Source organism: Mytilus galloprovincialis, chromosome 6 (genome assembly GCF_965363235.1).
Source record: "Mytilus galloprovincialis chromosome 6, xbMytGall1.hap1.1, whole genome shotgun sequence".
NCBI classification, from domain to species: domain Eukaryota; kingdom Metazoa; phylum Mollusca; class Bivalvia; order Mytilida; family Mytilidae; genus Mytilus; species Mytilus galloprovincialis.
The window spans coordinates 78,605,227-78,618,324 of record NC_134843.1 but is presented as its reverse complement, the minus strand read 5'-3'; the positions used below and the strand labels follow the sequence as shown (position 1 = coordinate 78,618,324).

At 32.5% G+C, this 13,098-nt stretch overlaps 1 protein-coding gene across 1 annotated transcript; it reads right to left on the bottom strand.

Annotated features, from left to right (window-relative positions):
- Nucleotides 1-2,717: 2,717 nt before the first annotated feature.
- Nucleotides 2,718-12,437, bottom strand: LOC143081031 (uncharacterized). Its single transcript, XM_076257266.1, has 6 exons — nucleotides 12,371-12,437; nucleotides 8,609-9,148; nucleotides 7,564-7,728; nucleotides 5,777-6,007; nucleotides 5,201-5,323; nucleotides 2,718-3,243 (listed from the first exon to the last, which is right to left on the bottom strand). The coding sequence occupies exons 1-6, from the start codon at nucleotides 12,435-12,437 to the stop codon at nucleotides 2,981-2,983; spliced, it is 1,389 nt and encodes a 462-aa protein (XP_076113381.1). The 3' UTR covers nucleotides 2,718-2,980.
- Between the last annotated feature and the right edge of the window lie 661 nt (nucleotides 12,438-13,098).

The window sequence follows — 13,098 nt, the reverse complement described above, 5'->3', positions numbered from 1 at the left end:
AATGATGTGTGCCAAATGTGAAACATACTGTTCAAGTTACTCTGTTAACCCTTCCAGAGCACTGGGGGACACCTCGATATTTGGCAGGGTTCCCTTGCTAAGTTTTTAGTTTTTCATGAAGTGTTTTGTAAATTTTTGTTAGTCTTTTCGTATTTTTTCGTTTTTGTCATGATTACTTCCGTCTCAATTCTCAAGTATACTATTATTCATCTGTATGAAAGTAAGTTTAACTCCTGGAGCATGAAAGGAACTATCGAAGATCCATAAAAGAACAAAACATAGAAGCTGTATCTCTTCACTCTGAACCAATCAGTGAAAATGTCAGTATTATACCTTTTGTGAAAATGTCAAAGTCCTATAAGGTCATATTTATTGATATGTCTTATTCATTTTAAAAGATGTACACGTCCTTAAAGGTCAAAAAGTTATTATTTATGATTCATTTCTTGTTGAGAAATGAAGTACAACTAGTTTGAGAATGTTATTCAAATGAGCTGCACTCCTTCTCAATGGCACATTGTTATTAAGTATCGGCGGTGATAATCCCTTTTACAATTGGTATCTAAATCTTCAGTTTGTTACAAATTCCGATCCATGGATACAGGATAAGGCTTTGTCTTTTAGTATCTATACATAGATAACCTGTGAATACCAAGTCTAAAACTGATTTACTCCTATTGATATCATTTTGTTCACATGAATAAGTTTTAACTTTTTAATACACCATAATGTCTCTATTTTTTTTCATGAATACCACATCTTCTTATTTCTGTTGACATTATAAATGATGATTATACTAACCAGGTAGAAATTAAAAAAAAACTGGGGCTCTTATATTCAGTGCTGTTCAAACATTCTTTTCTTCATGTAAATGTTACAATGTACTTATTGAAACAAAAAGGACGACTCAAAACGACAAATGCTGTTAAATGGATATTGTCTTTATTGCATTGGCATAAAGAGCGCAATTTTCGATGTTTCAGTGTTTGTATTACTTTAACAATTTGTTTAGCTCAACCTTGTATAAATGGCTTAATATGTCACAGTATCTTTTGTTGTATATCTCAAATGTTGCTCCCACCCTGAATTCCCCTCTCACATTAAAAGAACCCACACAATAAAAAAACCCAATAACAAAATAAAATACAGACAAAAAAAAAGACAAACGAATATCCAAAAACAATGTTTATGAGGTAAGAACATTTCACTTTGTTATTCATTTTCAGTGATACACAGAAACATCACATCTGAGGACTATAGTAAAACACCTTTACCATTACAATAAGAATGTCATGGCATTAAATGTATTGATGTATTTTAATCTGTTATATACATGGCATAAATCTATTTGATAAGTACGTAAATATCTTTCTGTAACTTCTGAAAGAAAACATTTGCCACAATCAGATGGAAAACAAATAAGTTTTAATATGGCGAAGGAAAATTAAAAAGTGTAAGTTTTGAAATGTTTGTCATTTTCAGATTGATAAGTTGTTCTTAGTTAATATGAAAAATGTCCCCTTACTGTACATTGGAAAGAGCCGAGAGAAGTAACTAAGAGGGCAATACCAGTAAAGACGTTATAAAATAAGTTGATTAGAATTTTCCTATCGATTGAATAACAATGAAACAATAAAGCGAGCGAATATAGCTACGGACACATTAAAACTAGACTAAGTACATATGTGACATTCTTACGCCGGCGATATACGTAGCGACGACCATTTTTCATTTAAACATGAAATTATTAATCTTATTTCTAAATTGCGACAGTATCATAGAGTCAACCAACATTTTGATATTTTCTGCATCAACTTGGCCATGCGGCCTAGAAATCAAGATCGAATATATGCCAAGTTTAGCAATTTTTGTCAGATGCTCAGACATTTAGTTTTTTCCCTACGATACAGATCAAATATTTTGCTCAATAACACCCATTTTTCTTTTCAAATAAATTTTCATTAGCTCATAAAATGTCCTATACCAAAACTCAAGCAGATCTTAGATTTCTTTTCTTTTGATTTGAAAAAAAAATCCAATGCAAACACAAGGTAAAAATCCGAATCAGCCTTTTAAATATTTCAAAAAGGAGCTGCATAACCTATCAATATTTTTAGCTTATTTTGCTCCTTAACTAATACTCTTCTGACTTATAGTATCAAGATTTTTTTCATTTCACCTAAACACTTATTATTGTGCGACGTAGGTGTTGTCTTCATGTTTTCTTTGAACGAATATTCTCTTTGTGCATTTCGACATCCTAGAGCCAATAAAAAATGGCCATCAAGAAATAATCAACAGTGTTAAAATTGGCTTTCAAAACCAAACATTATCAATCAGTAAATGTGTAATGCTGGTACCATACCATACCCCGTAAACTGTCTCAGTAATTTCATATCACAAATTTCCTTTTAATATAATCTTTAGTTTAATCTCAAAATGCATGTGTCGTATCAATTTTTCCTGAGAGAGATTACATAATATTTTATAAGATATATACAGTATTATACATATTATAAAGTAAGGATATATTATGTGTATTCATAACAAAAATACAACATTTTTTTGTCAACAAACCCAATACAATCGTTATTATCTTGTATCTTGTATCAATGTGTATTCCGCATACATACACACTTTCATTCCCACACGTAAATCATTCATTTATCATGCTTAAATCTCACATACATGTACGTATAAACATGTACAAATACCAACATAAAAATACTACACGTACTATACACATCAGAAATATTTTAGAAACGAACTTGATTGCAATATCATTCAAGATAAAGCAACCAGTTGAAAACAAATTGCGTGAATACTTTGAATAACTTCAAATACTAATTTGAATAAACTATTGTCTGTTCTTTTATTCACATATTCAATGTGAAATTAAATAAAGTTAAATAAAATATTGAAGACATATCTTAACCTTCCTTTCTAGAACTGGTTTTGCTATCCTAAATTTGATTACTGTTTATCGTTGCTCACGTAAATGAGATCCATCAGCCGACAACAGTCTCATCCAATTGTTAGCAAGATTCACTGAATCTGTTTCAACTTGAGGATTGGGTGGCGCATTTGAAACATTCTTCACGTTATTCCTTGGATAGAAATCAAACGGTTGTGCCAATCGTTGTTCAAATGAGCCCGGAGTTGTGGGTACTCCATTCGGAATACTTCCTCTGCCATTCGGAAAGGGTGCTACTTGTCCAGATTTAATAGACTTTCGAGGACCTCCTAATAAATAAAAAAGTTACATTTGTCATTAGGAATGTTTAATATTATTGCTAAAGAATATATATATTTTATTATAAGCAATATAGGTCTTATAGTAGTAAAAATTAGTTAGGAAATAAAATTAAAATCGAACCTTAAAACTTTACCCGTTCTCTTCTGAAGACTCTTTAACAAATTCAGCTATCTGGTGCAGTCTTACATGTGCATATACTTCCATACATATGATTTCCAATAATAATTTTGTGAAATATAATCTACTTTCTGTATATCCAAGACAACATTTTGCATTCATTTAACATTAAATATGACAAATATGGGTATGGACATTTGGTAAAATTTGAAAGTAAAATATCAGTTCTTAATGATACCTTTACTGAATCCTATGTCGTTTAGTTATCAAAGGAGCAGGTCAAAATTAGGTGTATCAGTGTTTTGAAAAAGTGCATAAAACGCCCGTGTCGTAAACTGTGTAAAAAATCCAGCAGCAAATACAAATGTTCCCACGAGAAATTAAATTCCATCGAAGGGAATTTTTTTGTCATGCAAATATTCATTTGCAGTAGAAACGCAATTTTATTTTGAAAGCAAAAATTTGCATTGAAAGGGGAAAAAATAATGCCATTTAAGTATTTTGAACTGGAAAAGCCGTGCATTATTTTCTTTTAGTTCCATAGCACAATCAGTGTTTGACTGCGAACATATTTTGTGCATCAGAAGGGTTTTTATATGTTATATTGAAATGGAGTCTCTTACTATTTCTAATTATTTCTTCATACGCAAAAGGATTAATGCTGATTTCCACATATATCAATTGTTTCAAACAATAACTGCACCACAATACTATCTAATAATGCGATAGGTACGAGAATGTTGCAGGAAATGGGGATATAGCAATTCAGAAATTTTCAAGTAGGCAGACGTATTTATTGCATTTAGATGTAGTTGTGAAAAATGCAATATATTTTAAGCCGTTTTTTGAAATTTCAAGTATATTTATTTGTAATAATTTGCAGCTCCTGTAACTTCTGTTCAACTTGCAGCACTAAAGAGTACTAGAGTACATTCACAAGTTGGATTAATAAACAATGCACTCTTAAGCAATGGTAGTAGTAGAATACGAAAACCATTCTTGTACCTGATCCCCTGTTTAATTTTGGGTTGGGCTTGCTCCGTCTAAATTTTCAACTTGATTGTTTTAATGACTGTTGACACTTATTTTTGAACCAGGCTATGGTCACTCTTTCTGCAACACCGGGAGTCAGAGTATGTGCCATCTTGGGGATTCTTCTTTATACTTATATACTTAGCAAATCGGTATTAGGCATCTTAATAACATAAATTGTAACTATATTTCAGAGAAATGCAAGCATGTATTTTATTACCAGGGGGCTTAAATAGATAACTACATGTATATAATATTTGTACAATATGGGTGTTGATCATTGTTGAAGGACGTGATGATTCCTGTCCTTTGGTCTCTGGTGAAAAGGTGTCATACCATTTCTCTTTATTTATATTATGATAGCCACATTGTTTTTGTGACCGTTTGTAATTACATAATAATATATTAAAAACCGACGAAGAAACTAATTTAAAAAATCCAAAGGCCTTATATTAGATCAATAGCTAAGCATATTAGGTAGAGTGTTCGGGTACCTGACGTATGGGGAGATATAGCTGGAGCAAAAAGAGATATATTGAATTGTAATATAGGCTATCAAATGAATAATTATGAACTTTTAACAAAAGTGAGGATTAAATGTAAATAGAGGTTCACCTTCAACTGCTGTGGTTGACGACATACATGGACATATTTGTGATATAATGTTCTTCTTACGAGGAGGTTGATATGGAGTAAATGGATTTGATATGTCCAATTTTAATCCATCCTTTTTAGGACGGAGAGAACCATTTTGAGATGAATATCCCCCTGGTGCATGCCTTATACTATGCTCACCATGGAGACTATCCGGATAGCCAAGTGGAGAGAACTCTGACATGTCTTGTGAAATAAGAGAGCCTCGTTGTAACCTCGCAGCTTTCCAAGCAGCAGCCCCTGTTGGGCTCATAGTTGATGGTCCTACAAGGAAAAGGAAACAACATAAGTTAACTTCCATTGATATTTATCTTTCAAAATGTACAATCATCTATATTTAAGAATTAAAACACCTTTTAATAACCATTTCAATAAAAAGAAATCTAAAATCTTTAAAATTACTAGTTCTATACACAATTTTAGTCCTTTTCTAGCATTGAAGTAAAATCAAAAGTCCACTGTTTAAAATGATTTTTCTTATGATTCAAATTTAACACTGAAATATTACTTTAATATTTGTAAGAAAAAGATTCATCTCAATATAAAATAAAATTATATAACCTGACCAACCAACAGACCATCAGGCTCAAAAGCCGATATTAAACAAGACATGAAACAATTATGGTTGATATTTCTTCTATTTTCTTTAATTAAGCTTTTATTCAAACTAGATATACGATATCACATTTTATATTATTCATAACGTGTAATTCCTACCTGGAAAGCATGCACGACATTTGAGACAAGGACACAGATTTCCACATTTAACCCAACAAGGATAGTTTCGACATCTTCCAAGACGCCAAGGGAGATAAGCTGGTTTCCAGCAGCACCACAACAGTAGCGCTACACCTAACACTCCACCTACAGCAGCATACAAGGGAGTTAAATCAGGTCTGAAAGGTGGAGGGGCAAGGGTTGTGGTAGTTGTTGTCGTTGTTGGCTTTCCTGTCAAAAAATATCAAATGCTATCTTAATTTCATAAACATGTATCATATATATAACAAAATATAACAAAATATAACAAAATATATCAAAATATAACAAAATACTGAACTATCAGGGAAATTCGAAAAGGGGAAGATAAAAACGCAAAACTTTATCAATTATTTATTTTAGACAGAAGCTTTGATATAATTGAAAGCTTCAATCTTTAATCTTATTTTATTTCATTTTACATAATAATAAGCTGTCTGATGTTATAGCAGTCAGCTATGGAATGGAAATGTCATTCACATTCAAGCACTTTCCCATGTGTAAGATCGTTGGCTCTTCATTGGAGCCTTTTGATTCTGGTCAAGATAGGAACAACAAAACGTTTCTCTTTTGATATAGGGTTTTCAAAGTTATCAAACTATATAGTATTTAATTGTGTTCGTCGTTATTGACTTTATGGAAATTTATTGTCCCCTACACCCCTCCCCCTCTTTGGTGTATTCTTCCTTTTGTATAGTGATTTGTATCGTTACTTTGTAATATACAATACAAGTAGCCATGTTTCTTTTATCAAAATGAAACTAAAAATTACTGTAAGACTACAATTTTATGGGTTTGACATTCAAATTCTTCTGAAGAAGACGCATTTAAAAAATAATCACTTAAGAATAGTTACTTAAATAGAACAATTCAAATGATCGATGTGAAACCATAAATAAAGGCTTATGTCTGTTCGGTCGTTGGCATTAAACTATTTAAATTTCTGTAGTGAATTATCGAATGAAATAACATTTTTGTCTGTAATCTGTTTAATAAAGACAATAAAGTATAAAGTGTATATTTTCTGCGATGAAATATCTTATATCTTAATATCTTTTTTTCTAAACAAGGTCAGATTTTTGTTTTACGATCTATACTTTTGAATGGGGACATATGGTTGAATCCCAACTTTTATCTTGGGTTGGAAACCCTTTTTAAAAATGTCTGGATCCGCCCCTGCTGAATCGTAACTCAAAGCAATTATAAGATATCAAACCAACTGAAAAATGTTGGCTTTGGAGTGTTCTCTCATTGGCAGTCCTACCACATATTCTTTTTTTTATATTCATAAGCAGAACAAAACCCAACCGAACATCCAAATAAAGTTACCATGACAACTGCATTAGTTTTAGCAGTTAACAATATCACAGAAACACAACTGGGTAGGCAAATGCTCATATAAATCTGTACCGATACAGGCTCAAAATGTTCTCCTTTATAGGTCATAACTCATGGTGGTGCTCATAATTAAAGGAGGCTCATACGGAGACAAGAACAAGATAACAACAAATTAGTCAAAAGAAGATTTTTACCACACATTTTTTAACTATACATGGCCGTAGCCAGGACTTCTCAACGGGCGGTTATTTGGACTCACCAACTCGACTTTAACAGTCACAATTCGAACAGAACGTTGACTTGAACAGTGCTTTCTCAATTCTCAATTTTATTATTTATTTTCAAAAGGGGGGGGGTGTCGTCCGAACCCCCCAAACGCCCTTGCTACGGGTATGTATACAGATACTTACTAAAACAGTTTGCAGGTGCTTGTCTGCTCACGTCGGTGTTGTCACGTGGGTAAACATCTGACGCACAATTTCGAGAGAACCAAAAGTCACATTTCAAGGAATCGTCTATACATCTTTTGCTGTCGTTACATTTTAAAGATACCTTGTCTATGGTCTCATTACATTCTTAAAAGATAAAAAAAAAAGTATAAACTCGATAGAAGAAAAGATTAAAAATATTCCAAATGATAGATTCTTAAAAATATACTAGAATGACCTGTTTTGTAAATTCAAGTTAGGTTTTCATTTTTGCCTTTTACGCGAGAAATATCTCAAGCTGAAATCACATGGGATCACACCTATTGTAATGCTAAAGATAGTTCCAGTGTAGATGCTTTCGTACATTCCTTTGCCAATGTAACATGATTTGTTTGAATTTTAGCGGTCATTACCATGCTTATCAATTAGACATTTTATCAATTAGATATTACACAACTCTTGTTCAAAAGTAAGAACTTGACTTCTTGGGTAAGCAGCGTCTTCAAATCTCCAAGATCGGAAATCTATTTTTTTACGATTCTATCTATTGCTATATTTAAAATACTTTAATAGTTCACAAAAAAACCAACATATAACAAAAGTTCGATGTCCATCGATGAGACAGTTACAAAACGACACAACTTATTAAAAGGTCAACAGACTTTTCAACGATAAGTATAAGGTATATGCATATGCCTTTCTCTATTCTCTGTTCGCCTGAAAAAGTTACGAATAAAAAAAAAACCAGTCAATAAGAGATTTAATATCAATAGCAAATCCACCTAAAAGCGAAAACAAAACATAAAAAAAAAACCCAAACAAATCCAAAAATCCAAAAAAAAAGATTTGGCAAAATAAAATCACGGAAGAGATTTGGAACGTTTAACAAGCACATAGACATTGTGGCTAAGTTACATTGTATAGCTGTCAAGTTTTTTTTCCTTAATTTAATAAGACTATATAGTAGCGTTAAATGGGTATGAAATTATATTGATAGATTTTAACTCTCAGATTTTTAAGTATTTACCAAAATCATATGATGTTATGTCCATCTTGAAATAGACTGTCGGATACGGAAACGGATCTGGTGTTGTTGTAGGTGGAGACAATGTCGTATTTCCGGTTGCAGGCGGAAGTGATACCAGTGGATCGACTGTAGACAAATCAGGATTACGATAGTCGATATAGAAATAAAATGTCATATATTCTCCTGTCCATTCCAAGTTTTGAGTAACTGCATCTGCACCACAGAAGACAAATTTTTCAGCTGCATTTCTATCCATCCCATTGTAAATTATCACATAAGCTTTCCCGCACTTTGCAACCTCGTTCTCGGGCCTCACTACTGCTTGTTCTTTTAAGTGGAATTGGCGCATGTGTAAAGCCATGAATCGCTTTTCTCCAGTCGTTGGCATACCCCTTACAACAATGATACATTCAAATTCTTGACCTTTTAGAGCGTCTGGAACGCCAACTACTCCTTTTTTGAATGTTGCAGCCCTGTCGAATTCTAAATAGGCTCCATAATCTGGTCCAACAACATGTCCACAATTTTCAGTTACAAAATCTGTTAAAAGAATAATACTTAAATTCAATGCACGTGATTGGTCAGTTGATAAATATTACCTTTTGAAGTATTTATTCAAGTTTAAATTCATCTACTATTATTCGTTGGATACGATTTTTTTTTATTGATTTTGTTTTTATGTTGTGTACAAGATGTAATTTTGTACAAATTATAATTTGTACAGGGTTTTTGTACAAGTTATAAGTATTTTTACATCTAACTTCTTGCAACAAGTGATAAAAGTTTATCTTTTAAAATATATCAGTTAAATTTACTCTCTTAAATTAAAATTTATATACTTCAACTTAACATTTAGTGCTATTCTCATTGTCCTCAAACTGGAAATGAGGATAACCGAATGGTTTAAATTCTAATTTTATTTTTCTTCTTATACCAAAATCATATCCATAAAAAGTCTTTTTGTGTTCTTATAATGTTTTTTGCATCGATGCTCAGTATAGACTGTATCATGTAGTTGTGGAAAATTCACAGAAATAAGCAAAACAAAAGACTGTGTGCTTGCATCATACAGTTGTGTTGAGCGGTTCATGAAACACTAATAACCTAAGGCCTTTACAAAAAAAATTGTACAACATTACAACTTGTACACAACATATATACAGAAACCATGAATTAAAATGTTTCAATAATAAACACATACACTATAGAATTGTATGCAGACTTTGTGGTATAATAGCAAAATGAAACACCGACGAAATTACACTCGTTAACAAGTTCACGAAATTTTACCCAGGCAGGTGAAATGAATCAACAGTTTTATAAAACATGCTGAATTTGCTGCATTCGAATTATGTTTAGCGAACTGCTATTGACTAACAATGTTCAGCTCTGTGCTCTTGATTTCAAGATATGTAAATAAAGAAACGGAAGGCATTAGATAGTTTAAACAGCAAAACCAGATCTAAAATGAACAAGTAATGTGTGAAGCCAATTTTCCCAAAGAAGAATATGCTCGCTTTGTGTGTTGACAAATTATAAATTTCATAAGCTGATGGTTTATTCAAATGCATAGTATGTTATTCCTAGTGATCTAACAATCGTAATTTGGGCGGTTGCTACATGTTTCCACGGGACATAACAACATCCTATCAGTAATGGTGAAGACCTATTGTAGTAGTACATGTACATCGATGTTAGATATATCGCAGTAATATTACCCTAGTCATAGATACCATTAGTCAACACGAAATATGTCGCTGTGGTATAAATCTAGTAGAATTTAATCAATTGAAATACGTGTATGTCACAGCGGTATAATCCTACTCGTAGGAAATCAATTAGAAATACATGTATGTCGCAGTGGTATAAATCAAGTTGTAGTTCATCAATTAGAAATACATTTATGTCGCAGTGCCATAAACTAAGTTGTAGTTCCTCAATTAAAAATACATGTATGTCGCAGTGGTATGTATCTTATCGTAGTTAATAGATTTGAAATACATGTATGTCGCATTGGTATGACCTTAGTAGCATTTTATCAATTGAAAATACATATTTACATGGATGTCACAGTGAAATGACCTTAGTAGTGTTTAAGCAATTGGAAGTGAATGTGTGTCGCAGTTTTATGAACCTGTTAGTATCAGATCTAATCAATTGAAAAAAACTTGTATGATGCAGTGGTATGAACCTGATCGAGGTTTATAATTTGTTAATATATGTACCTCGCAGTGGTATATACCTAATAGTATTTGATCAATTGAACTACAAATATCTTGCAGAGGTATAAACCTAGTCGTAGTTAAACAATTTAAAATGTGAAATATGTCACAGTAAAATAAATAAAGTGGTAGTTAATCAATGTAAAAAATATGTTGCAGTGGCATGAACCTAGTGGTAATAATCAATGTAAAATATCTCGCAGTGATATAAGCCCAGTGGTTATTAATCAATGTTGTCGCAGTGATATGAACCCACTGGTATTGGTATGCAGTGATTTGAACCCACTGGTAGTTAATATCGTCACAGTCATTTGAACCCAGTAGTAGTTAATATTGTTGCAGTGGTATGAACACAGTGGTATTAAATCAATTTGAAAAGTACATTGGTATGACCCCATTTGTAATCAATAATCAATATGAAATATTTTGCAGTGGTATGGACCCAGTGGTAGTTAACAAATGTGAAATATGTCGCAGTGAAATAAAGAAAGTAAATGAAGAATACCGAATATCAAGGTAAATTCTGAAGAATACCGAATATCAAGGTAAATTCTGAAGAATACCGAATATCAAGGTAAATTCAAAAAGTTGGAAGTCCAAAAAACTGTCAAAATCATATGTTATCTTCCACATGAACGAGTAACGAAAAGTTGTTATATTCCAGGCTTGGTACAGGCATTTCTTGAAGAAATTTTGTCGGTAAAAACCCCGCCATATTCTGTTTATGCATGTCCCAAGTCAATGGCATGTAATTCGGTGGTAGTTGTTTGTTGCTGCATATCAAATTTGTTTTCCGTTTATTGTTTTGTGCATAACTCAAACCGCTAGTTTTCTTTGTTCGAATTGTTTCACATTTGTCTTTCTAGGACTTTTGAAGCTTGTGGCATGGGGTTTTCCTCATTGTGGATTAAGGCTTTACTCTGACCAATAGTTGCTCATTTGTATGTCATTTGGTCTCTAGTGAAGAGTTGCCTTATTGGTAATCACACACATCAACATGTACTGAATACGAACAATTAGTTAGTATAAAAATAGCAGATGAGGTATGAATATTAACTTCTTCTTGTCTCCGTATGAGCCTCCTTTAAATAGGAGCACCACCATAGTTATGGCGTATAAAGGAGGACATTTGGAGCCTGTATCGGTACAGATTAATGTGAGCATTTGCCTACCCAATTCCCCAGCCAGGCCGTGACGGGTCTTATTACCAGAAAGTTAACCTTCCCAAAACATAAATACAATGCAATCAAATAAAACATAACACGACAACTTCCGATATGGAGTAAAATGGCGAGGATGTGTTCACCATTACAATAGGTCCCCGGATGGCTATCAACAATAAGCAAATACTATATAGAGTAGGTTTAAAAAGCATAGTTATAACAAGACGAGTTTTCATACCATCACTTTGCACTCAATGAAATTTTAAAATCAAAATAAATTTATTTCAAAATGCCTGTAGAAAAGCACTATAGACAATGTTTATTTTACTGTTTCTATATATGAAAGTATAAAAAAAAATACTTACGACGACTATTACCAGCATATGTAACACTTGGAACAGTTGTCAAAACCATCAAAACACATATTAATCCTATATATTCCATTTTTTACTACTGCTATCGATATTGTTTTAGTTTTAATTTCCCTCAAAAGAACATTTGACCGAAAATTTAAAGCCGTTTTAACTAATAATCAGAAATCTTCTTTTGGATTTGGTGTTTTGGATTCACTCCATAACGACGACCATGTTTGAGATTTGTTCCCATCATGCAACAAAACGTAGAACGTAAAACTGTAGGTCCAGTGTAGGATGTAGTTCTGTCAATGACAACATCACATCTTGGATACGAACGAAATTATTTACGAAACAAAATCTTCTGCGCTACAAATATGTCATACTTTAGAGGTTTCCAAAAGGATTGGTACTGTAGAGAATAAAACAAATTGCAAAACCATAGATGATAGGTTCATAATTTATATTTTGTACTCATAGAAAACAAAAATTGTGAAATTAGTCTATTTTTCTATTAAACCTGAAATATTTAATGTGAAGTAAACGACAATTGTCGAGATGAACCCTTTGGCATCTCTATCAAATAATGTGACAATAGTGCATTTAATGGTACGTATAGCTATAAACGCAAACGTAACCTGGACTGTTTAACATCCGGACAAAGAATGCCATATAAAACACTGCTATGACCATCCTTGTATGAATTACTCCCCATTTAATGGCGGTAAGGTGTATTTCAAACGTTCACATTT

Excerpts from the sequence above, each read along its gene's own strand:
- LOC143081031 (XM_076257266.1), bottom strand. The coding sequence starts at position 12,437 with ATGGAATATATAGGATTAATATGTGTTTTGATGGTTTTGACAACTGTT. Across the intron at positions 9,149-12,370 it reads TCCAAGTGTTACATATGCTG|ATTTTGTAACTGAAAATTGT; the intron begins GTAATAGTCGTC and ends TTCTTTTAACAG. Across the intron at positions 6,008-7,563 it reads AGCACCTGCAAACTGTTTTA|GAAAGCCAACAACGACAACA; the intron begins GTAAGTATCTGT and ends ATTTTTTGACAG.